The sequence below is a fragment of the Cryptotermes secundus genome, unplaced genomic scaffold (assembly GCF_002891405.2).
Source record: "Cryptotermes secundus unplaced genomic scaffold, Csec_1.0 scaffold1558, whole genome shotgun sequence".
Classification (NCBI taxonomy): domain Eukaryota; kingdom Metazoa; phylum Arthropoda; class Insecta; order Blattodea; family Kalotermitidae; genus Cryptotermes; species Cryptotermes secundus.
Genome location: NW_019737427.1, coordinates 84,484 through 110,363, shown reverse-complemented (window position 1 = coordinate 110,363; position 25,880 = coordinate 84,484). Strand labels below are relative to the sequence as shown.

General features: G+C 39.9%; 1 protein-coding gene and 2 long non-coding RNA genes across 11 annotated transcripts in view; 1 reads left to right on the top strand and 2 right to left on the bottom strand.

Annotated features, from left to right (window-relative positions):
• LOC111870443 overlaps positions 1-7,900 on the bottom strand; it is a 78,789-nt gene extending 70,889 nt beyond the window's left edge. Inside the window, exon 1 of one of the 6 annotated variants that reach the window (XM_023862745.2) lies at positions 7,440-7,900. In XM_023862745.2, coding sequence (XP_023718513.1) covers positions 7,440-7,507 — 68 coding nt within the window. In that variant the 5' untranslated portion in view covers positions 7,508-7,900. The other 5 variants (XM_033753847.1, XM_033753848.1, XM_033753849.1 and 2 more) reach the window with 5 other exon arrangements.
• A 6,579-nt stretch (positions 7,901-14,479) lies between these two features.
• On the top strand, positions 14,480-17,995 carry LOC117282791. The gene is made up of 2 exons (XR_004513666.1): positions 14,480-15,656; positions 17,323-17,995. It is a non-coding gene; the product is annotated as an uncharacterized LOC117282791 (long non-coding RNA).
• The window catches only part of LOC111870441, a 23,853-nt gene continuing 13,810 nt past the window's right edge, over positions 15,838-25,880 (bottom strand). For 3 of the 4 annotated variants that reach the window (XR_004513667.1, XR_004513668.1, XR_002843849.2), the window contains one exon: positions 24,123-24,613. This is a non-coding gene — a long non-coding RNA (uncharacterized LOC111870441). Of the gene's footprint in view, positions 16,940-24,122; positions 24,614-25,880 lie in introns of those variants that run through there. The other variant, XR_004513669.1, reaches the window with a different exon arrangement.

Sequence of the window (25,880 nt, the reverse complement as noted above, 5' to 3'; positions counted from 1 at the left end):
ACCTATATCATACCATTTGAAGTTTGAACTAGAACATGCAGAGGAATTATTAAATGCTGCACCTTAAGCTACTACAATATAACTAGTTTCTAGGGACAGGTAGAGTCTGATACATGTAGCGAGGTATTTACTATCTTTATATGATTCACTACGGAGCAATCCCGTTACGTAACAAAATTTATTATGAAAATCCCTGAAGGAAATTTCACTTTAGAGATAATGGCTACCGGCGCCAGGCTCGTTGTTACGGAGCTAAGTCCTAATTACTGCCGGTATTGCCAGTTCAAAAGAAAATCGCGTTTAAGTCCATACATTTGCTAGAAGCAACGACCTTGCTGCCTGTAAACGGTGTTAAAACGATGCCAAAATTTCAATACTCTGCCGTGTTTCCCCTCAAGTACCGACAGGAACATTACAGTTCATAATTTTTTTTATTGTTAGTGGGGTGGGACTAAGTCCCTTGTACTGCGGCCACTTCTGGCCTATTGTACGAGCCCCAGATGATAGGTGAGGGTGATTGTGGAGCAATTGGTGGAATGAAGATTAGCAGGGGAAACCGAAGTACTCGGAGAAAACCTGCCCCAGCACCACTTTGTCCACCACAAATCCCACTTGACCAGACCCGGAATCGAACCCGGGCCGCCGCGGTGGGAAGCCAGCGACTAACCGCTTGAGCTATGGCGCGGCCCTACAGCTCCTCATAGTCGCACAGTTTTGTGATGGCAGCTTCGAGTAAAATACTTAGCGGAAATGAAAGTGGAGGATCCGCGTCTGTTTCCGAGGAAAACTGCAGATATCATATTCTGGCATTTGAAATTATTTTCAATGGCCCATTTCTCAAAACTAAAATATGTCTTACACTGGAATACTTTTTTACATACAAGGGACACAAGATACACACTAGACCGGCACCCCCAATGCGACACGAAAACAGCCGCAAAATACATATAAGACAGGAAAAAATCATTCTACATCAGAATTAAAAAAATTAATAACAACAGCAGGGGCGGCCCGCGTATAGGCACTGAGGAACTGCAGCACCCCCAATTTCCACTTGATATTATCGATAACATTTATATAATGAGTCCTTTTTTCTTTAATTCTGTCTTTATACTTGTACAATACAATTTATAATCCTTAAGCTTAATGTCAGTAGCCAAATCTTTGTATGGAACTGTGCGCTTCTGGAGCAGCACCCCCACTAATTTTAGCTACGAGCCGCCACTGAACAACAGCGACGACGTGCCTTAATGAATACAATTTGACCAAATGCATAGTGCAGTGGACTCCTTTAAAAGATGTGTTGCCTGAAGATGGCCCTATGCGGCTGAAACATGTAGCATATACACCGATGTACAGATATTTTAATGATATTTTAAATATTTAACGAACACTTAGTGAATTAATGTTGTTATATTGATATTGTTGCACTACAGACGGAAAACAAGAATATAAGTTATACCTCAATGCAACTGGATGCTGAAATATATTATAATATGACAGTTTTAGAGTTATACAAGACCAAAGGGAACAGTGCTGTTACAATAAAGGCAAACTCTTGAAGGAAACTTTCCTAAACAAATCATTTCCTTGTAACCGCCACCGACAACTTCATGTCTAAGTCACTAAGAAGAAGTGGATATTTAAGCTGACTTCATATGAACTTCACATTATTCTACTTCACATTTCGTGCAAATAACATCATGGATTTAATTGGACTTCATAAACTTACACTGTGGCTGCACACTCTATCTTGTTTTTCTTGAAGATAATGAGAATTTATTTGTGAGGAGTGAATCCGACTGGATATGGGAGGGCTGTTGGAATACGCTATCCGCAAGCGATACCGGGAACATTTTAACGCAGGAACGAAAATCTACCAATTTCATTATAGTAACCAGACAATAACTCTTATAGATATCCATTACTTTCTTTACAGTTATATGGCAGTTCTTAACAAGAGTGGATTTCTAATTTTAATATCTGATTATGTAACAGGCCTTTTTAAGACATTCCGTGAGTGTCCACATTAGAGAACATGCAGGTGCGTCCAAACCCCCGCCTCCAAAGAAGAAAAAGAAATAATTTTCCGTCGACCATACGTCACTATACATGCGTAAACCACACCAACGGTCATATTGCTTCCTTTTGCGAGTTCCTCCTTGTTCAACTTTGTCCCCGAATAACGTTCGCCATCCGTTTGTGCGTCTGTCAGTCAATGTCGATGCAGGGCGAATGCATTGCGGCAAAAATTAAGGAGTCATTGGTTCACAGCAAGCCGCTGTTACTATTTTCCTTGGTTTAAAACTTCAAAAATTAACCCTAACGTAATAAATGCGAAACATCTTAATGTAAATTATTCCAACGAGAAAATATCTCAAGAAAAGAAAACGCACTTCTGAAAGCGATTCTCAACAGTTGCGGATACGATGCTCAATCAAACTTAATAAGTGCATAATATGTAACCTCCGACGTCGACACAGTCATGGGACGATCGAGACAAACATTTCAATTCGGAGCGGCTACAGACAAAACATCCTTTCTTTAAAATTAGTCGAATGGATGGAAAAGATATATAGCTTTAAATGTCTTGCATGATTTGCAAAATACATGTGGCTGAAGGTTCAAAATGTTCTAATAACGGGCTCTTTCCATTTGCCAACGGTATCCATACCGCAAGAAAGCAGGGGGAAAATATATAAAACGCCTTACAGATCACCTGGAAAATTCTGAACTGGCTTACTCTGTTGAGGAAGCACAATAGATCACTGTAGGTCGCGGTCCCACCCATTATACATTCATACTCTGTTAAAAAGGAACCAGTCTTGACTTATTTACTGGACATTCACAACAGTGACTTTCAAACATCAAAGAAGCCAATGATGAGAAACTATCCATAATGAAAAGCTAACAGTATACATCAGTATTTGCGGTGATACAGTACTGCAACTATTTCTTGTTTTGATGAAATGAGCATTGTTACACTTTCACGCATTCTTTGACATTCGGATGATGTGTTTTAACCGGGTCACAGTCCACTATTATGGCGCAATGTTCATACACATCAACGTTACAACATTCTCTTCTGTGAGATATACGTGTTTTTCGTCCATTTCGGTGTATACGAAAAGTGCGTTCATTGCCTTAACACCAAGACGATTCTAGGAACCAACTTCTGCACTATTAAAATGTCAAATGTATAACCCTTGCAATCAATTACGAGTAAAAACATTCATTGTGCATGCCTGCGGTTGTATTATGTACGCTTCTGTTTAAATGCCAGTTTATAATCGGCGAAACTATTTCAGAAAATAAAACTTTTATAAACAAGCATCATAACACGAAACATCACTAAATATCAATTTTAAGAACATTTTGTTAGCCATACAAGGATCAAATAACTAGGGAAAAGATGAGATCTCAGCGATATAGCTATATCCTACTTGTTTTGCTGATTGGGAAACTGTAATCCGGCTAAAGCCTACAGTCTGGTCAGCAAAGGTCATAATTCAAAGTAGAATGGAATGGTTTGCCCACATTTTATTTTGTCTGTACCTTGCAAATGTGGATCCAAAGCCATCATTGGTAAGATATTAATTCAGATTACTGTCTTCTGGGGCACGACACCGTGTAGTTTGGTACCAAAGTTTCGGAGGAAACTGCTGCTTCCATATTCACTAAATATGGACCCAGCAGGTTTCTAAGACGTTTCTTCTATCTTCTGTCTTAATACAAAATAATTCCTACCAAAGCCCTTTATACCCACAAAATACACTAAACTCACGGTAAGCATACGATGTGAAACGAAAGAAACAAAAAAGTTTCCCTTTTGCAAACAACGACGAAAGTTTGCAAAGGTCTCATTAAGAAATATAAGCCGCAACTAAATCTGAATTGCAATTCGGGAAGAACAACATCTAAATTCAGGTTCCTTACTAACCGATTTCCTACGATAAAAATAAATATTTTTGAGTTCACAACTGCATACAATTTACAACAGACCAATCTAACTTGGCCTTCTGTCAGAGGCGTACCGGAAAATCTATAGACTCAACGCAGCAAATGGTATGGACCCCTTCTGTGGCTATCTTGGAGTTTCCAGTCAAATTCATTACCACCGATACTTCCTTTCCTCCGCCCCCCCCCGGCACACACTATGTTATAGTACACAATTATTTCTTATAATGATAAATCCATTAATTTTAACAAACCAAAGCTTGTATTGGAATATCAGATTCGTGGCTGACAGTCATGCCATTTTATGCTCCTCACAGGGCTTAATCATTCGTCTTTCTTACGCGTTGAATGGGCGAGATACCATTAATCCAGCCAGGCCTTGACTTGCAGAACCGGACCGCCTCCTAAACGCGGTACCTAGTACGCCACTGTCCCCAGTCATTATTAACGTCTAAATGAAGCCTATAATCGAATTTCTAAATATCGACACTCAGTCACAGTGGAGGAAATGCTGACAAATCTATATGGGAGTACAACTTCTAGATTGCAAGTACTTATAGAAAATTTTTTGGGCTGAAAAAAAATACTTTGGCTAATCCTGTGAAAAAAAAATGGCTATAAATAATTGCCAAAATTTAGCTGTTACTAAAGCTTCTCTTATTCTAGCATACAGAAATATTGCGAGCAAAATGGTTGTGGAGATTTCAATCCACATTCTTCCAAGAGGAATTCTTGCAAATTCGATATTTAGCTGCTAGTCCAGAGAGATTAAGTACCGATTTTCCTGGACTATACTTTGCCCCACTATTTGAGTTCAATTAACTTGTCTGAGATTTTACTGTGATTCCTCTTCAATTCTTACAAGAGGATGATATCAGCGAAATTCGATTAAATAACATAAATTCATAAAAGAAAAAAATAGCTTCACAAAAAAAGGGAAGTTCTTTCATGTGTTCTTTTCTTCTTGCTACATTACCATTCCTTAATTTAACTCACTCGACATATCCCATGTCTGTCGGTTACTCCTCACATCCTTTCCGAAACATCCTGTTCCACTTATCTACTTGCATCACGTCAAAAATGCATTTACCTACTTCGCTAACAAACCAAAAAATACTATATAACAGTAACAATCCTCAAAAGTGAGAATGGGTCACCAGTCAACCTTGGTCTTCATATCCAAACTACAGTGCCATTTTGATCACAAACTGTATTAACGATGATTAACATTCTAGCGATAAATACCTTTACTTAAAACAACTGCTATTTGCGCAGTAAACAATAACCAGTAAGATGTTGCTCATCTTCTGTGCATTTATGTTTACTGCCTGTTCTCGAAATATTTAAATGATCCAGTGACGGTCTACAAGATTACGATAAACCTGATAAGTGTGAAATGTGAATTTCAAATTCTGAAATGTACGTATGTATGCGTGCATGCATATGTCTGTTATTGCGGTACATTCAGGGGTGGAGAAACCACAAGGTTCTCATTTTGATGGCACGTTAACGTATAAAAAATGGAATTATACTAATACAATGTGCTGTATACTGAAGTGGCGAGAAAATTTCGTCTAATTAATCCAATAATTGTTGTCGCAAATATCTGCAGTTATGCGCAAGCTCGTTGAGAAGTTACACAGGGCAGACTAGTTCTCACAATACTAATTCAGTCGTATAGCAGGTACAATTTGCAGAAACCTCTTTTCCTTAACGTTTCTAACAGTGTCAAACACAAAAGTGTCAACAGCGACCTAATCGTTCTACGCAAGAGATCACATACACGTACTTCGATTCACGGAAAGTAATGCGATACAAAGGAAGGGAATCACTAAGATCAATTATCTTCAAATGTATTACAATTTGGCATATAAACAGCTGTAGGCCTAACGCTCTAGAGCTCGACAAAGGCAATCAAATTCAAAATACAATGCTTAACACAATTCAGAATGTAATATGAAAGTCAATGGTATATCCACTTTATAAAAATTTTGCTTCATACATATGTAAGCAATTTAATATACTATTCATTTCCCTCAGTCGGCCTCTTTCTGACGGAGCAACAATTATACACAATATTCCACACATACGCCATTTTCAATAGCAGCTGAACCGTGCGTCGATAAAACGAGACCTACCGCATCAACTACGTATGCTTTTAGGACTAGTAGTAGCGTTAGGAAAGAACACGTCATCACATTTCACAATGCTAACACACACAGAAACACGTAATCACAACCAACAAGTATACAATTTATGTCAAATCACGTTTGCATTTGTCTTACAAAATGGATATGTCCTTTATGCGATATATCTAGCACAAAGGCATTTCTCTGGCAACGATCGGGCACTACGGTAAAGGTCACCCGGGCCAAGTTTTCTATCCTGCAAATTTGATAATTTTTTACTTATGATTCGCTTCGATAATCTTAATAACTTTTGAACGCATTGGGTCTCCGGTGTCTGGAGGAGTTAAAAGCAAAATTTTCATAATGTAAGCAAGCAGTATGAATTGCATTCTGCTTCCACAAGGCAAATTTAATTTTCGAAGGCTATGACGTCAGTGTTAAAATTCTACAAATTTGAACTGCAGCAGTATAGTATACAGTTGGGAAACAATTTAAATGAAACAGAAACTAGGGCAGTGACGTCAGCTCTCTTTCGAAAGTCAAGCTACAGAAACTTTCATATGAGGTCGATATTTTTGACTGGGCAATAGCTATCACTAATTTGTTGTAGCAACGTCACTAGGATACAAACCCCATAGCAACTCCGTGACGTAGCAGGCCGATTAACGAAATACCGGATTGCTAACAAAATTCAAAACACGGCCACAAACACAGTACTCGGGTCGAGGTGGGTTGTCCATGCATCAGGCGAGAAAGCAAGCCAACCAAGTCATATTTACATGGTTATGTAACTCAATATCCCTGCACCAAGAAGCGTTCTATTAAGCCTCATAGAATGTTAAAATCAAAGAGAAAATGAATTCTGACTCTGTAAATAATACAAGATTGAAACATAATATATAAAACAACTAGGAAGACATTAATAGCCATGAACCATGCATGCATGAAATGAGACTGAAGAAGCTTGAATAAACTCCGCAAAGCAGGTTATGCCATTTCATGCACTGTCCTGTATAGGCCTTGGCACACAAATGGCGTCCGCTTCGCCGCGTCACTCATTGCTCCTATCACGTATTGTATGTACAACGGCTTCATCATCGATGCTACCGTTCCTATGGTTAAGAATGATGTCGTTACCTTTTCTGTTTCATCTTTTTTGATTCGGACTTTACCACCAACTTTCCCTGTCCTCTCCGAGAGAAATAAACCTTGGTAAATTATAACTAAAATAAACGCCCCAAAAAACCAAGTTTACATATTCATGAGGTATAACTCATAAAATCCCATCTAAAATTAAAAAAATAATTCGTTCCAAAATGTTTTAATATTTGGAACATTGGTTAAAATGCAAACCTTTTTTCATCTCCATCTTTGAGATGGATTGCCGACGGGGGATTCACACTTTCAATTTCGAGGGCCATTATGTGTAGTTGAAAACCAAGCCACACAGACTGGGTGTCTCGTGCAACGAGTTTATATAACAAAAAATCACTTATTTGTGCATAGTTTCACTGGATGATTGCTTTTTGAATGATTATTGGAATATTATATATGATTACGCATTAGAAATAATAAAATCATTGTTAATTCATTAGGTGGTGGTTGGATGTATATTCCTCCGGAGCTTCCAAACGCCTGTGCAATAGAAACAAGACTCGGACTTCAACTGTTTCACGTCTTTCCATGCACACGAATGGTTGGACCCGTTGGTCCTATGCTAAGCGGCTGGCAACGATATCTCACCCCCCCTCGCCGGCGATGCATTCACCGGTTACAACCGAACGGGACTCCATTGCGTCGCCTCTAAAACCCGAAGCACATTGCGCGCAGAGACAACGGTATGAAACGAAATTCTAAACAAAATAAATCTTTAAAGTCAGGAAATAAAATAAAGTCACCTTCTTTAGAATTCATTATGAATGAAGAAGAACGTAAGTGTAGTTCTACAAATATGCTAATGATACAGCTACGATTAACTATTCAAATTTATTTTTCTTTTGTAAAAATTTTATTAACCTTAGCACTAAAGATAAAATATTTTATCACTTTACTTCATAAATATGCATCCACATGCATTCATTCGAAACTGCAAGCTGTAAGATCGACGGCAATTACCTATATAATCCGTTCACAGTTTCCTCGGGATTTCTAGGTAACTAACTTTCTTTTGACCTCAAACTAAATGACTCTCTAGCCTCTAACAGGGTACAAAATCCAGCCTACATAATCATAGTAGCGTGGCGACATGTCCCATGTTATGACAGCATTCATTTCATTTTGGAATTGCAGTATTCGTCGAAAAGAATAAATACATTGAGATAATCATGGCAGTCCCCCCAGAGCGTGATATGTGACGAAGCTGCATAGCCGTGTTAAGGTCGTATAGTGATGAATCACTTGGTGCTTTAATGATGGGAATGTGACTTAGGGAAAGTTCGTTCTTCGAAACCTCTGGAATGTAACCATGGGAATTTGGGTATCTTAAAGAAATCTTTACTTCAAGTATAAAGATTAGTACCTTTGACTGGAAAAAAATTTGTATTCTAGAAATCTTTTTAGTTTAAGCCAACAACCTTTTTTCAGGGGTGATACGGAATTTCTCCTAACTGCTAATTCTGGAGGAGTCAGATTCGTTATAAAGAAGCTTTAAATTTACTATAGAACTTCAACTGACAATGCTGCCTTTATCGAAAATTCATAAGAGGCAAACTAATGCGAGCATTTTATATGCTATTCATTAGTGCAGTTTCCCTCAGTTACTACTTATGTTCATATAATGAGTGTCTTTTAAGCTTTCGTACCCGTACTGAGATCACCTAGGAAACATTATGAAACAACGTCCTTTTCCTATCTTGGATACGAAAAGATGAAAATAAAGCAACTTTATAGCGGCGTGCATATGCATCGACAAAGGAGATGAGATGTATTTCAGTTTCTATACGAAAACAATATTATTAGGCGTGTACCTATGCATACACACATATTACGTTTCATGGTAAATTCTTTGAAGATATACTGTGTGCTTGGCTATTCTTTTCGAAGTTCATGGTGCCGTTACCTACCGGGTAACAAACGTAGAGGTAAAGTTGTCCTTGTGCTTAATTACTTAAAAATGTCACCATGAAGACTTACTGAGAAGTGAAGACATCGCTCCACTTATTCTTAATCTCGACATTACGTGGGGGTGAGCGGGCAGCTAAATCTCTTGCTTCTGTCGGGAATCGAAGCCAGATCCCTCGGCCGTACCATATCGCTATACTGGCTGATCTAGTCCATCAACTGGAATAATGGCGGAATGTAATAAAAGTAATAACTTTCCTACAACCGATCAATAGCCACGATTTCCATTTCATGATCACTGCTGTTTTTACAAGACTCTCAGAAAGATCAGGATCATACGGCGATAGATTTTCGTAATAAATGCGGAAGGGGTATGCAATTAAACTATGCAATTTGTTTCATAAGTTATGATTTTATCAGAAATGGTACATATTTAATGGATTATCGAATGTCTGTTACAGATGCAACTCCAGGAATTCATATAGCACAATTCTGACTGGAGATCTGAAACTATTAATGTTTAAAATAAACACATAAAATAGCCATTAAGTGTTTTTAAGAACTAACAAAAAATAACTCCCAAAACTGGTTACGTAAATGTGTATTTATTAGTAATAACTGTTAATCGCTGACTAGTCACGTCGGCTTATTGACTTAGACACTAATGAATGACTTTTAATGTGGAAGAAATTCCCCCTTCGTTTATACACTCAGCTAGCAGAAGAACAGAATATGAACTTAGTAACTGCAGTAGTGATAGTACTAATAGCAGTAGTAGCCATGNGTCTCACGGTGTTGTCGCTTGCAGATTTACCTATACTTTTTCTTCAACCCTGAAGATGGGGGCGATACGTTCCTCCGAAACGTCGGTTAACACCACATATACACGGCGCCAAATCCCAGAAGACTGCTTTCTTCATGTTATTATTTTGTTATCTTCTGTCATTACATATATATATATATTATATACTTACTTCCTTACTTATGGAGCTGAGCCCTTCTTGAGGAGCCGCCGAATTTGCAGCTACTCAAGAATTTCCCAGCATTTTATGGAACCCGAAGGTTCATTACCGTGTTCACAAGAGCCCTCGACTGGTCCCTATCCTGAGCCAGACCAATCCAATCCATATCATTCCATCCTGTCTCTCTAAGATCCATGTTAATATTGTCCATCCACCTACGCCTTGGTCTTCCCAGTGGTCTCTTTCCTTCTGGCTTTCCCACCAGTATCCTATATGCATATTGTATATGCACGACTTGTTGCTTGAAGACCATTACCACTTGCCTAAACATGTAGTAAATTTGTGTACATAAATATGTACGCGTGAAATGTTCACAGTATGCATGATACTTCTGACACATCACATTAATGCAACTTATTGTATATATAAAAATCTGTTTTAAAGCTTTAAATGGGCGTTTACAGACCTCTACATATATATTCTTATTTTCGACAGCAGGCGGTTACGTTTTCTGCAGTGGCAGTCCATAAGGTCCTTTCCAAATGGTGTTGTCTTGTCTATTTGCTTTGTTATCTGCATAGGACAACAGCTTCGAATGAAGGTATGGTTACGAATGATAACCTGGATAGCATGCTTGGCATATTTTGAAGGACGCATCCTAGAAATTTCCAGAAGGGGCTGAACAAAACTGAATAAAATCTCATTCAGCCAAGTATAAGAGAGCCCATCTCATATCTGACAGCTCTCTAATAATTGTTCATACTGGACAGGGAACGAGAGTATAAGGTTACAAAATTCTCAGCTGCTGTTTCACATTTGGCCTGCCTCAAGAGCCTCACGAATGCTCAAGAGCTTCAGGTTTTTAAATCACGGCGGAACTTACGTACCACTTTAGCTGTTCCGTGGTGGCAGGAGCATGCGAAGGGGGTGCTTAAGAATATACGCCTTTTCATTGACTCTGTATAATTTATTTAATTCTTGTCGCTTTTGCATATACGTTGCTGTGACTGTCGTTTCACTCTTCTACATTTTTTATTATTAATTAGAAGTAAGGTTTCTTATTATCACGAACTATTTCGCCAAATGAAATTTTCCCGATCTCCGTGGGGTTGTTCCGCTGTTTTCTAGCTGAATTCCGACTTTAGGCTTATGGTCTCTCCAAGGCAAAGGGGGCCGAGAAGCAAGAGTAATTAGGATCCGACTTGTTACAGATGTGAGGCTGACGTATCACAGGACAATCACTTTTAGTGCACTGTCCTTATTTCTACGAAGTGGCAATGACAGTAATTCCTCATAGCGCACGACCCTGGAATTTTGTGTTGTAATAATAGATCATTGAAAATACCGGACTTCTGTTGAGGCAATTCTTTTGTAGAATGCAACAGTACGCGGCGCCCCGAAATAACTGTTTAGCTTTTAGTTACATGGTGAAAAGTTAGAAACTGAAGACAGGCATATGGACTTTCGCTTTGAGAAAGATCATAAACATACCTACATTTGTGTATGCAATGTTTTCTTTGTTAAAAATTACATAGTTTTGATCTCTGACGTTATACATGACAGATTTAACGCAGTGGGAATCTGCAGTAGTATAAATTACGCACCGAAATGGATCACTGAACTGTATAATGAAATATTTGTGTTCTTATCAGCATTCCACAATTTATTGCGTTAATGCAGGGCTCGAAGTATTGAAAATTATTCTAATCAGTTGTACTATATCAACACAAAAGAATGTGTATGTTATATGTAGGATGTAAAGTGCAGATTTTGTCGATCAATATAATTGTCTCTTTCTCTTACTGGGTCGTTGTTGGAGCACCGTTAATCTTTGAATGGAGCCCAGCATTACCAGCCGTAGGACTTCGTACTGATTTTCAAATACTTGAAGCGGATGAAGTTGGACTGGAGGCCAGTAGTAATGCACAGTCATGTAGGACAAAATTAAGACCGATTCGATTTCGGGAGACGCAAAATATTCACCGATTCTCAGGTAGGCCCATCAATGGTGTATCTTGATCCGTAGGTAAATATCACAGTTCATGATATCTTTCTTTTACCGAGTTACAAGACCTCCAATGGTAGGGTGATCGTAAATGATGAATTGGATTTGATCTCCCCCCCCTGAAATATGTGTGATGACGTGTAAAGTCGTAATTTTCTGCTAAACTGTCTTCCCAGGAAAAACGTGTATTGAAATATGTATGCCATTTTTAAACTGCAGCGTCTTTGCCGATTGATTTTCACCTTCTACCTCATAGACGGGTTCGTAGAAAAGGTGTTTCAAAGCCTTGTGAAATTTTAATATGACCATCTAATTACCTCATTCTATTTGCTCTTAAAATACTATTATTTCCATTACAATACAAATATATTTTGCTCTGTCGTTATTAGGATTTACATTATGCCATTTCAAGACAACGCTGCGTTCTTTCTTACTTATCAATAGAGATTACGAATATCGCCAGCACTACGTGTTTGACGCCACGTATTTCCTGAGTCTAAATACAGAGCATCAGTCAGTATGACAAGGCCACTTGGCCCCCTCTGCGAGGCTAGTGCCGGTTTTGTAATCAATACAGCTGCGGGGTACATCAGCTGGATTGGCATAGATTCATGAGAGTGTGTCCAAACAAGCTACAGACTTTGCAGAATTTTGGCCTTAGTGTCAAGGATGTCGTCGTTTTTTTTGTGTCACTATGCAAATGAGAGTTCTCGTCTAAATCTATCAATGGACAGTTTTAAGTAACAACCTCGATCCGTAGTAGGTCACTAAGCCCTTATTTGTTCAACGACAATGTAACTATATCCCACCAGCACTGGGGGTAAATCAGCCGGGGCGTGAAGCTGATCACTCACCTGCATATCTAGTGCCAGTCACACTAATATAATAAATTAAGATTAAAACATGCTAAATTATTTTAGTGCTTGCATGTTTTATATTTCCATCCATCTCAAACGAGGGTTATGTTGATACAGGCGTCAATACAAGAGAAATGAGACATTATGGTATTCTATACTTAACAAGAAGTTCTGAGAAGAACTAATCTACTTTCCTTTTATTTTAACTTTCGTATCTGATACGGATAGTAGAAAGAAACTGTAGTTACAGTATGTGTACTGTAGTCGTAGCTCACCGTTGAGACCGACTCTGGCATACCAAGTTTCATGAAGATTCATACAGGCGTTCAAGCGATATTAGAGTCTTCTTTCAACAATTTGAAAGGCTGTAATGTTGGTATTACTGATGGTATATTTATGAATTATTCCGTTGGGATGGGGTTAGGTGTCATGATATATATAGAAGTCCATAAAGACTGCTTCAGGTACTCAAAAGGGGACGGAGGACACACACAGACAGGAAGTTGATGTTACAGGCCTACTTTTATATTTTCAACTGTAACCGTTCATAATAATTTGGTGGATTATTTTGTATTAATTAAGTTTATATTAAGGTAATATCACAAAAATATAAACATATCCGGCAGATAGCCAACTCTTACACCCAGATGTGACATAGTTCAAGTTTTGCTACGTGAACAGGAAGTAATATCTGGTACATTTCCTGGAATTCTGGCAGTTTCAGCAGAGTCGGAAAGTCTTTGAGAATTTGAGAGCTGACAGCTTGGAACAGCTGTAACTTAGAAGTATGAGGGTCGGAGCCTCATCCCCTGATCGTAGTGCATCAAGTCGCTGTCAACCTTAGCGTCAGGTCAGCAAATGACAGAATCACATAGCAAAGCAACATGTTTGGAAATTCATAAATTCAGGGAACCTCCTAGTTTGAAAACTAAACCAATGGCACAGGTTGGAAGAGTGGACCTCAGAAGAGAGAGAGAGTGCATTCCACCTCGAGGAGTCTTCATTCAACTTTCGGCCAAGTCAGACACAAAATCACAACTACGTCCCTTCAGTAAAAGTATTAAAAGTTAAATACAATTAAGTGTAACCATTTGAGTTTCCGCTGTATTCAGTGAGCGGAAGTGAATTAAATAATTACTAAGTGCAAAAGTCTGAAGTGGTGTATATGACTATAGTGTAAGAATCTTCCTGCCCTGGCCGAGCCAGACTCGTAAGACCCCGGGATAAGAAGTCATCTCTACCCATTACAGAGCAGAACCCCAGATACTCCCGTCTTTCCCTACTTGCGAGACACCTAATTGTAGTACAGGAAACGAACTCTCGCCTACCAGCACCAGCAGCCACAATTCTCTTCCCTTCGCAACTAACTTCTCGCCATCCACGAGAAGAGGAAGGAGGGCGGTGACTCCAGTGGAGGTGTCCAGACACTAGGTGCGGGCGAGCCGCAGCACCGCAAGGAAGGGATAATAGTAGGTAAAGAACTAATAAGTGACGAAAAGTCGGGCAAAAGGCAGTCACAAGTGGTGCCGAATGTAGGGTCAACACAGAACACAAGGAAGAGGGCGGTGACACAACATAAGTAGCCTAGAAATGGCGATTGGATTGTTCAGTGGATAAAACGTATATTGGGGCTGGCAGCTTATGTTCATTCATATTGGTATAATTTGAAACCCCAGCCATTCAAAGAATTGAACACTAGATCAAGTAGAAGTGTGACACGTTACACAAAGCAAGAAAATTGGAGAAGTTTGGTATAGGTGTCTCGCAGGTATCTAAAACAGCCGCTAAACACACTCTGACCTAGCAAGATGACTCACGCTGAAATGTTTCTTGTATTTGAGAATGGGAAGATGGTCAAACCTAGGTTGTATCCCAGAGGTTTCTTCAATGCCCGTTTGCCGCGATGACACTTGTTTTTAAAGACAGATGTCAAACGCAGACGGCGCAACCAAAGGGCAAGGAGTGTTGAGGCCCCTTCCCTCAAAGTATTGGATACAGTATGAATACTGTCGCGTGTATGAAAGACTACAGACGGCGTTTGGACTGGTAGTTGAATTCATTGTCAACTTACAAAACATAACAACCAGTATTTACAGCGCTATCGCTAATTCACACGCTCAGCAGTTCACCGCAACAGGTACTAAGTCTTCTGAGACTGTCTTCACCAGCCGTTGCCAGGTAACGCCTTAACGGCACACGTTCATCCTAAGGCGCGTCAACATTAGCGAGCGTTAAACACGTCCATAGTTGGCGAACATAACTGCGAGTCGAACTTCGTTGCGAGCAAAATACACGTACACGCAGCGGGAACCATTGTCGGTTTCTGGCCGTCACATCAAAGGAAGTTCGTGGTGTAATTACACACTGCAGTGGACGGCGTGGCGAGCCGAACATCAAACTGAAAGGCATGGTCGCAGTAGTATGAGTGCGAGTCCTGATTCAGTTAGGACTGGATAGAAAAGAAGTGTTTGTAAATTGTAAGTGCTTCCGAAAAGCAAGAAATGTTGTGGAATGTTAAACACCCACAGCACTACAAGTTAAGGAGATATGATGCGTGGGAAGAAGTGGCAGGAGAAATGGGAGTAGATGCCGAAACATGCAGAAGGAAAATTACGGCGTTCCTTGCATCTCTACGAAGGGAAAAGGCGGAAATGGAAAAAAAAAAAAAAAAGCATAGCCACAGGAGGTAAGACGCATTTATTTTAAACTATACACCAGAGATTGTATATGATCTGAAATATTTACAACACAGTCTCAAAGTTTATATAGGTGCCAAGGAAGTGTACAAAAGTTAATGGTATGCCTTTCAGCGGCTGTAGTTTCTGTGGGATAAAGACAAACCAGTAGAAACTAGAAGCAGTGTAAGTTAAGAACTCATGCGTTTACCATTTTCTTTTCCTTTGCCTTCTGTACTTAATGGGGAAGTTACATTTTTAGAATAGTACTGAGCATGCATTCATAAAATTGATGTCGCAGAGTTGGTTAGGAAAATTATAGGTGAAAATAAAGAGACGCGGATCTCTGTTTTTTTCCTCCATGTGGGCCCGGGTTCACAAAAAAAGTGACAAAGGAAATACGTCGAGCTACTGTTCTTCTGTCATATTTTGCTGGAGCTGCACACGATTTCGCTCATATTTTCCGAACTAATTCAAGCATGTTGATTTTGGCATGGAATCTTCCCTTCTTTGGTAAAGAAATCTGCCAATTCATTCCTTATTTCCATTGCTGTTCTTGGGGGCCTTTTCGGAATTCTTTGCAGCTGTAGTAAGGAAGTTCTCTTCTCGTTATTGTCGTTCCTCCAAGACCCTGGCTTTAGTTTGCCTTCTACCTCATAATCCATACTTCCTAGTGGTGAGTACAGGTTAAAGGATTCCTTGTTCCTCCTCAGGAAGTTATGCAGGTGAGCGACGGCCATGACACTGAGAGTTTCATTTTCTGGCTGTAGCAGCAGTGGTTTGCTCAGTACTCGGAACACAGAAGAAGATATTTCAAACACGTTTTCAACCACTTTGCGAGCTCTGCATACCCTGCAATTAAACACTCGCTTCTTTGAATCTGCAGGATACATTCCTGGAAACACTTTCATTAAATGCTGACTGAGTGCAAATGCTTCATCTCCAAGAAAAAAAATAGGGAATTTCTTTCTCTCTTCCATCCAAACTTTGGGGTTGTGGACCATTTAACTCTCATTTTTCAATAGTCTTATACAAAGTACAGTTTTTAAAAACTCCGCCATTTGAAATTCTACTTTGGCATCCCACATCAACTATACAAAATTGTAATTGGCATTTACCACAGCAAAAATACAATGCTAAATTCATGTTTGTAATTGAAGTATTCACTTCCGCTGTTGACAGGAGTCTGCAGAATGACATGCTTCCCATCTAAAGCCCCTAGACAGTGGGGAGAGTTCCGCTTTTCATCAAATTCTTTAGCGATCTTTAGCCAGCCTTCTTCAGTTGATGGTATCTACAATGCAAAAATAGACCCTTGTGAATACCTCCATATTCAGTACAATGAAGTATAAATATGGCACTTGAAAGAAGTAATTCTGATATAACAGCTTTGTTGACGGAATTTGTTTGTATGACTGTAATACCTGTTCGCTTCGGGATTACCGCCGGCAGAGAAGGGAACTAGCGTTGTAAACACGCTTAATTTGACTGTACATGGTTACTCCCCGCCTTCCCAACTGTGCTTTCTGTTCACATAAGCTGTAAACAAAGACCTTAGCCTTAGCCAGCACCACCATTTCTCAGTGTTAACTCCTTGCGCGAACGGGTATTATAACAATATTTGTACATGTTATTGACAACTTCTATTTATTTAGACCACCAAAAATTATATTTCAGATTTCACTAGAGCAAGGAAACGAGAAAGACCTGGAGCATGAAGAAGCAACAGCCCAGTAAGAGAGCCAGAGAAATAGCAATACATCCAATATCCCGTCTTCCAAAAAAGCAGGTCCATCACGAAAGAGAAAAGAAGACGAATCTAGAAATGTCAGTGTAGGTTTTGAGCTATTGAAGTCATGCACTTCAGCTGGTGAAAATAATAACGAATCGCAAAAGTTCGGAAATCTTATTGGTACTAAGCCCAGAAAATATGACAATATGACTAGAAGCCTCATACAAATGAGATATTTGGAATCTTCTTAAATGCAGAGAGGGTTTGTATAAGCAGGCACAGCATCTTTCAGGTTTCAACATCTGAACCCAACCACTAGGTCAAAATGTTCCCTTGCAAACCAGCCACTCCACTGCCAGTTACAATCCTCAAAGTCTAAATGCACACCAGGCACAAGTATGCTCGCATTCCCCGACTCCTCAACAGCACAGCCCTCTCCAGCTTCCATTCCTCTGTCGCTACCACTGCTGCTACACACCCCCCACTGCCTGACCTTTCCTCTGATGATAAGTTTTCTCTGCAAGAACTTATTTAATATTGCTTTGTTTAACTTCAAACTGTTACTTTCAGTTTCCATCATTGCATTTCATTTTGGTGAAATAAAGAAAATAAATAATCCTGCAGTAAAAGATTCTTTCAATAACACATAAACTCCAATCTGGATGTTTTCCTTCAGAGATGCAAGAAGTGCCTCACATACTTCTGGCACTATTTTGCTGATGGCATGTTTGGATATCTTGAACAGATATTGCAAACTTGTGTAAGAGTCACTGGTAGCCAAAAACGGCAGTCACCGTTATCCTTTCCTGCACACTATTTGCCTCTCTAAAACGTGTACTTTTTTCTCAACTTTGGGACCAATCATGTTCATAAGATATTCAAAATCCATGGGTGACATCCTGGAGAAGTTCTTATACTGACCACTAATTTCTTGAAATTTGAGATCTGCAAGCATACTATTACCACTGTATTCTGCCCACCTGCATATGAAGATAGATGTATGCTGCAGCAGCTAACTTCAGCCTATTGTTATCAATGGGTATGTACTTCCATCACTTGTTTATCCACGACTGAACTAAATGGCTTGCATAGATGCTCACAATGGGATGAGGTTCAGTTCGCATAGATGCTCACGATGGGATGACGTTTGGCTCACATGGAAAGTTATAACATGTGCTCGCAACTGGGCTTGGTTCAAAGCTTGGCTCGAACCTCGGCTTGCTAATGTGGACACAGCCTTACTGTGTGTTCCCGAACTACCCCCGTGCATTGGGTACTAGCTTCTAACAGCAATGGATCATATATACACGTACTGAATCGAAGCAGTCATCTAACTAACTTGCTCACCAACCAATTCCAATCCACTGTACTAAATTGCACTGCACTCACAAAATGATTTGAACACAGTTGAGTCATATAGCCTGGGAGCGGTACTACAGAGAACATCACTTGCAACAACTTTTGTTGCTACACTGCTCTCTCCTTAAGGCTATTTATCCCATATGGCTGACAGGCATTTTGCCATTTCTTCCATTTCCAAGGGCAGTGTTTTTGATGTCTGTGATCAGCTCACCTTCCTTTTCCGTGGCTTGGTTCTCACGGTTGTAACTCTTCAATGGCTCCCTTCTAAGGTCACTTGTCACCAGCGCCTCACTAATGAGGTACGAGCTGGTCCAGGTGTATGAACATTAACCTCGATCTAGGGTTCTGCTGTATATCACATCATTAGTTCCAGTGGCTAAGTTGTACGGGCCTTCCCATGAAGATTGGAGATTGGGCGATATCCCCTTCCTGCTGGTTGGGCGACAGAGCCACACTTTGTCACCCTTGTGGTAGCCCGCGCAGTTGACCAGTCTGTTGTAACAATATATATGAGACAAATTCCGTCTTAAGTACAACAATTTAATTGTAGTTCTTTCTTCTTCCCTTCCTCTACACTACATGTTTCGGCCCTAAATGGCCATCATCAGGTGTGTATTCTTATGTAGCTGCTATACTGCCTGTAGTTTAAAATTTAAAATCACCAGTCTTTCCAATTGTATGTATGTATAAAATCTTTGTTAACCTACACGCGTCAATTTGATTTCTAAAATTGGCACTTTTTTTAAAACTTCAATCCAAATTAAAATATCTATAAATTTTCTGTTCTTTTTCTTTTTCAAAATTTTTAAAATTTTTTTCAGGGTACACGCCCTATGTCTATAGTGCTGCAGCAGCCACTTCTTGTTCTATCGCTGTTCAGGTACTGTTCTGTGTAGGCTCACACACACACACACACACAGAGGAAGATCTAGCTCTCATCGGGTCCGATCACCTCAGAGACTCCAACTTAATTGATATTAAGGTACAGGCAACCATACATGAAACCCATTCAGTAACTGAAACCACCAAACAAGATTTACAGGCTCGGTTGGAAGTAGTCGAGGCCATGAAGCTGGGAAGGGAATCAGGAGTCAGTGCAAATGTGGCCCAACTACCAACATTTGACAGAACTACATCCTGGGCTGTATTCTGACATCAGTTTGAGACCGCAGTGGATCACTACCATTGCTCGCACCAGGATAAATTGATGTACTTGATCACAGCCCTGAAAGGCCATGCAGCAGACGTACTACATGACATTCGAACAAATGCGACTTATGAGGAAACACTTCAGACCCTGGAGGACTGTCGCTTTTCACTTAACCTAAAACGAGGTCACAAAGGGCACAAAAGCATTCTGCCATCTATATTCAGGCGAAAGTGTTGACACAAAAGCTGCTGCCAGTGCTGAGAGCAGAATCAGTAAGATGCCATCACAGCACCGGCCTATGCGAACTGTCCCCGGCCACCACTACCCAGAACATCTAGTTCACAATAACAATAAATAATTTGCAACCTGGCCTCGTGTACTGCAGACATTCTTACTGCATTTTTTTTTGGAACCGAGATTAATATCATTTCACTCGTATCAGGAAAAAGTGTCTCACCATGCCTCTAAGTATGAACATTTCATTTAAATCAATCTAGCACCTCATTATTGCAATGTAATCGACACTGTGAACTATAACATACATAGAATACTTGTCATTAGGAAAGCTGAAGTTGGGTAAACTTGAAAGAAAATTCTGTTTCAATTAGAGATACTGTATTGAACTTCATAATTTTGCTCACAACATACAGAGAACAAAGTTTTCAGTTACAGTAACGTATAGAAAGCAATAATACTGATGTTTTCATTTATTATTAATTTCAGTAGTACACTGAAATTCTAGAATCTGAAATACCCCCTTGCTAACATGAGTAAGATTGCTTTTAATTATACATGAAAAGCAACAGAATAATTGCAGAACTATGACAAATCTCATGTTCCTAAAACATCCTCCTCTTTCCCAGTTCAATACTGAAAATAATAATGTGGCCAAAATAATAAAATAACTGAAGAAATGTAATGAACCTTGAAAATCTGAAATATATACATGCTCACAAGTTCAATACTGGATATAATATGACAAAAATACTAGTAATTAAATAACTGAAGGAATATAATGAACCTTGAAAATCTTAAATGTATACATGTTCATAAGTTCAATACTGAACAGACTCATATGGCCAGCATAATAAAACAATTTAAGAAACATAAAGTGATATAAGTAAAGCCATCCCATTAACAGGCCATGGAGGCCCATAGGGTTGTGAGATTTTGAGGCTCCAACATTTTTTGGACAGTCGGTTCACAGACGGCTGTGAGGTTGTCAGCCTTATTCCTTGTACTCATTTCTGTTTGAGGCTGACCCAACCCCCAGGGCCATGGTGAGGCTCGAAGGATTAGGTCAATTGAAAAGTCCTGCGATCTTTCGACTTGTAGCATAGAACCTCAACCAGCTATGCTACCGCATGTCCCCTCTGAAGGAATATGTCCATTATAATAAAATAGCTGAAAAATATACCCACAGTAATAAAAAAAAAGCTGAATAAAATATATAAATACTATTAACTAAATTTTCCTACCCAAGAAATAGATAACAAACTTAAACACAAAATATACTATGAATCTGGGGCACGCGGTAGCGTAGTTGGTTGAGGGGCTATGCTACAAGCCAGAAGGTCGCGGGTTCAAGTCCCGATGAGGTCATTGGATTTTTTCAGTTGACCTAATCCTTCCAGCCGCACTAGGCCCTGGGATTTACTCAGCCTCTAACAGAAATGAGTACCAGGAATTAATTAAATAATTTGCCTGGGGAGTAAAGCATGGCCGGTGTGTAAGGCTGACAACCTTACCGCCATCTATGAGCCGACTGTCTAGATAATGTGGGACCCTCTACGTCTTACAACCCTGTGGACCTTCACGGCCTGGTACAGGGTAGCTTTACTTTTTTTTTATCGTTATGCTGATTCTGCTACTTGGTGTTTCATGATGAAGTAGATAACCTGAAAATTTCAAGTCAGTTATAAAAGTATTGCCACTTCGTTCTTATTTACACATAAACGAGAACTATGTCTGTCAGAAAACATCTGAACAGAAATATAACTAGTTCATGATGAAGCACAGAATGAACCCTAATAATATTCTCAAAGTGAAGTTCTAATATACTGAGACAACAGAGACATATTTGCAAAGCAGAGCAGAGCTGGGGTTGAAGTTCAGAATAGGTTTCTTGTACGTAATCCCTGACTGTTGACGAAGATGATGATGTGAACAAAGTACTCAATACCAGAGGCCTGAGACAACAGCATGTGAATACATGTTAGTTTCTGTTGCTGCACTGTAACTAACTGCTTGTCACCAATGTTACCTTCTCCAAGTTATGAAACAACTAATGATGCTCACATGAGAAGATGGCATAAATATTCTTCCAGTAATTCTATAACTGCTCTCTGCAGTATGGGCAGCACCTTAAAAGGCAAAAATAAAGAATCATTATGTTTCTAATGATTTACTGATGTGCCAGGATTTTCATCTGTCTCTTTGTTGCCCTCTGCCTGACTGCTTCTGTCATCAACATATCAGTTCCCTTACACCAGAAAGGAATATAAATTTTTGTGGGACTTCTCGCAGTACCATCTACTATTCATCTGTGAAATGAACAGCCAGTACACCTAATCCATTCAACGTCAATGCTGTTCCACTGAATTCAAGTGAGCCACCTCTGCCATCACAGGCTCCATTAGAGTTTCAGAAGTACCAAAAGACTCCACCAACTTCTCAGAAGGATAGGTGAGATACTGTTCTGTATCACTGTACTCCCTGAAATATATGACAGTATTGGTTGACAGCAGCACAAAATGCCAGACATGTCTTGCGTGCATCACAGCTGACACCATGAACCACCTGTATGGCAACGGAACCACATACAGATTACTGAGAACCAGCATGTATGTGCTGCAGCACCTATGTCTTTCTGCAATTGTTGATCAATATGGAAACTCTCAGGAACTTCATCAGGGCTTTCCTTCACATGACTTGTGGAGGGATTTGGTGAAGAAGCAACAGCTGCCCTGAGCAGAGATTATACGTGGGGCAATCCAAAAGTTTCCGAAATTTGAATTTTGCGCGCGAATGGTTATGAGTACATCGAATACCGCTAGGTGTCTCCTCACACATCCTTCTTGAATCAGTTTGGCAAGTGGCGTCGAGTTGAGTGGTTGAGTTTATTGTTGGTGAACGTATTTCCATTGTTGTGTTTCCGTGAGTTTGCGGTTTTGCGATGGCTGACATGAGAGAGCAGCGTGTCTGTATAAAGTTTTGTTTCAAACTTGGGAAAACCGCTGGAGAAACGTACCAAATGTTGAAGCGAGCTTTTGGTGAAACAGTTTAGGCCAGACACAAACTTACAACTGGTATAAGCATTTTAAAAATGGCCGAACATTGACTGATGACGACGATCGTTCGGGATGGCCGTCAACAGGCAAAACACCAGAAAATGTCATGAAAGTTAGGTATCTGATTTTGCAAGATCGTGGAGTGACCATCCAAGACCTCTGTAACACTTTGGGACTACGTTATGGTACATGTCAACGAATTTTGTCAGAGGAACTGAACATGAGGAGGATTGCGGCAAAGTTTGTGCCACGACTGCTGCAAAATGAACAGAAGCAGCATTGCTTGGAAGTCTGCAGGAACTTCAGCAACAGCTTCAAGAGGATCCAAACTTTCTTTCGAAGGTTGTCACTGGTGACGAAAGTTGGGTTTATGGCTACGACCCTGAAAGCGAGCAGCAATCGTCGCAATGGAAGAGCCCTCCTTCACCTCGGCCAAAAAAAGCTCGACAAGTCAAGAGCAACATTAAGTCCATGTTGATCTGTTTTTTTTTTTGATATTGACAGAATTGTTCACAAGGAGTTTGTCCCTCCTAGTCAGACAGTCAATAAAGAGTTCTATCGCGAAGTTCTAAGGCGTTTGAGGGAGAACATGAGAAAACGTCCAGAGAAGTGGTGCACGAACGACTGGGTACTCCACCATGACAACGCACGACCGCATACGGCTTACACTGTGCAGGAATTTTTGGCTAAAAACAAGATGGCAGTTGTTCCCCACCCAATGTACTCGCCAGACTTAGCTCCATGTGACTTCTTTCTCTTCCCCAAGATGAAAATCAAGTTGAAGGGGCGAAGATTTGATACAGTTGAGGAAATTCAAGCGGAAACGCAGACAGTACTAAACACCCTAACAAAGAAAGACTTCCAGGATGCATTTGAAAAGTGGCAGAAAAGCTGGGATTGGTGTATGCGCTCCCAAGGGACTATTTTGAAGGTGATGGTGCAGAATAAGATCTAGGTAAGATGTAATAGTTTTTATTAATATATTTTGGGAACTTTTGGATTGCACCACGTAGGTTATCCAGACAAGTCGTGCCATCATCCTCACAATTAGTTTCACACAGACCTCAAGAAGCAAGTCCACTGATGATGCCAGTCTTCAGGGCAGCTACAAACTACCCCTCAGTTGGGTTACTGTTAGAACCACAGTACAAACGAATACCCTGATTCATGTTTAGGGTGTGAAGTCACTCGTCTCTTTCACTGTCTTCCACACGTACTGGGCAGTAGTAATGTCCATTCGCCACCCATTCTGCGAAGGACGAGGGTGAAAAAAGGCAGTTTTACCATCCTTGAGGAAGATTCAATTATTTATTCCCATGCTTGCCTTTTTCCAATGATTTATATGGGGACTGTTATACTGAGTGGGAAACGCACTGTTTTCCCTGGGTCACCATTGAAACCTCCTCAACAAACGCAGCTGTTTGCAGCAACCTCCTGAAAGAACATTAAGAAGGAAATTAGCGGGCTTCCTTACATGATGGACTACCATATTTCTTCACATTTGAAAATAACACAAATTACTTTACAAGGGACTTCTATTATACAAAAATTTGCAAGCTTGATTATATTATTCCCCACAGTAAATTCTTCGCCACCATATTCTCTCATAAAGCATATTATTGACAGAATGTCCTGCTTTTCAAACATTTCTAATTATCCTAAAACAGCATTTTTGGCATTCTACGTAACTTGTATCTTGATATACAGTTTAATAAGTGGCCTCCGTAGTCTAGAGGTAACGTTCCCACCTCATGACTCGTAGTACGCGGGTTCAAATACCCGGCGGAGGTTGTCAGATTTTTAAGGGTGGAAAAATTCAGGGAACAAGTCCTCTGGGAGGGACTTTAAGCCGTGGGTCCCGTGTTGTAGCTTTACGGCACGTAAAAGAACCTCGTATCTCCAAAGGAGGTCACTGAGCCAAATTAATGGACGTTTCCCGCCCAATAGCAGTCTCTAATACCTCTGGTAGATGGGGGAAGCATAATAGATACCTCTCAGCTAGTAGAGCCGGTCTCGCTGGCTGGGCGGGACTGATGGTAAGCACCAGTACCGGTAGGATATAGAAACTGGCAGAAATCATAGAGGGAAGCACAGTGGACCAATACAGATCTCAATGCATGGGGAAACCCACCCTCTCCAATAACTAACTAACTAACTAACTAACTAACTACAGTTTAATATGTAATAATTAACAATGACGTTTGTTTGATCACAACTGGATTCTGGGGACAATAAGTTTGAAAAATAGCCTTCAATATTCTCATTAGCCACTTCTTTCATAACAGAATATAATTAATAGTATAGTGTATAGACGTCCTTGCCTGTAGCCACTACAGCACTGAGGCTTGGTGCAACAGTATGGCTTATAACCTGTATAGCCAAATTCAGTTTCACAGTGTTCATAGCACTCTGTGCAGTACGGTTGAGTTTGGTGTCTTTCAGCTTGTACACTAGCTAAACGGGCTGGGTTTATTGAGTTCATACAGTTTCAACATGTGTTCTCACTTAGCAATAACAGGAAACTGGCTGCTCAGATGCTCGGATTTCAACTGCATTGAGAAGATATGTAATGAGATTATGGAATTTCAAAGAACAGGACGTTATGATTTGATGTACATGAAGACAAAAGAACTAGGATGGAAAGAGAATCATGGGATTCAAAATGTTGGCATAGAAGACTCCCAGGGGAATAGAATAGTAG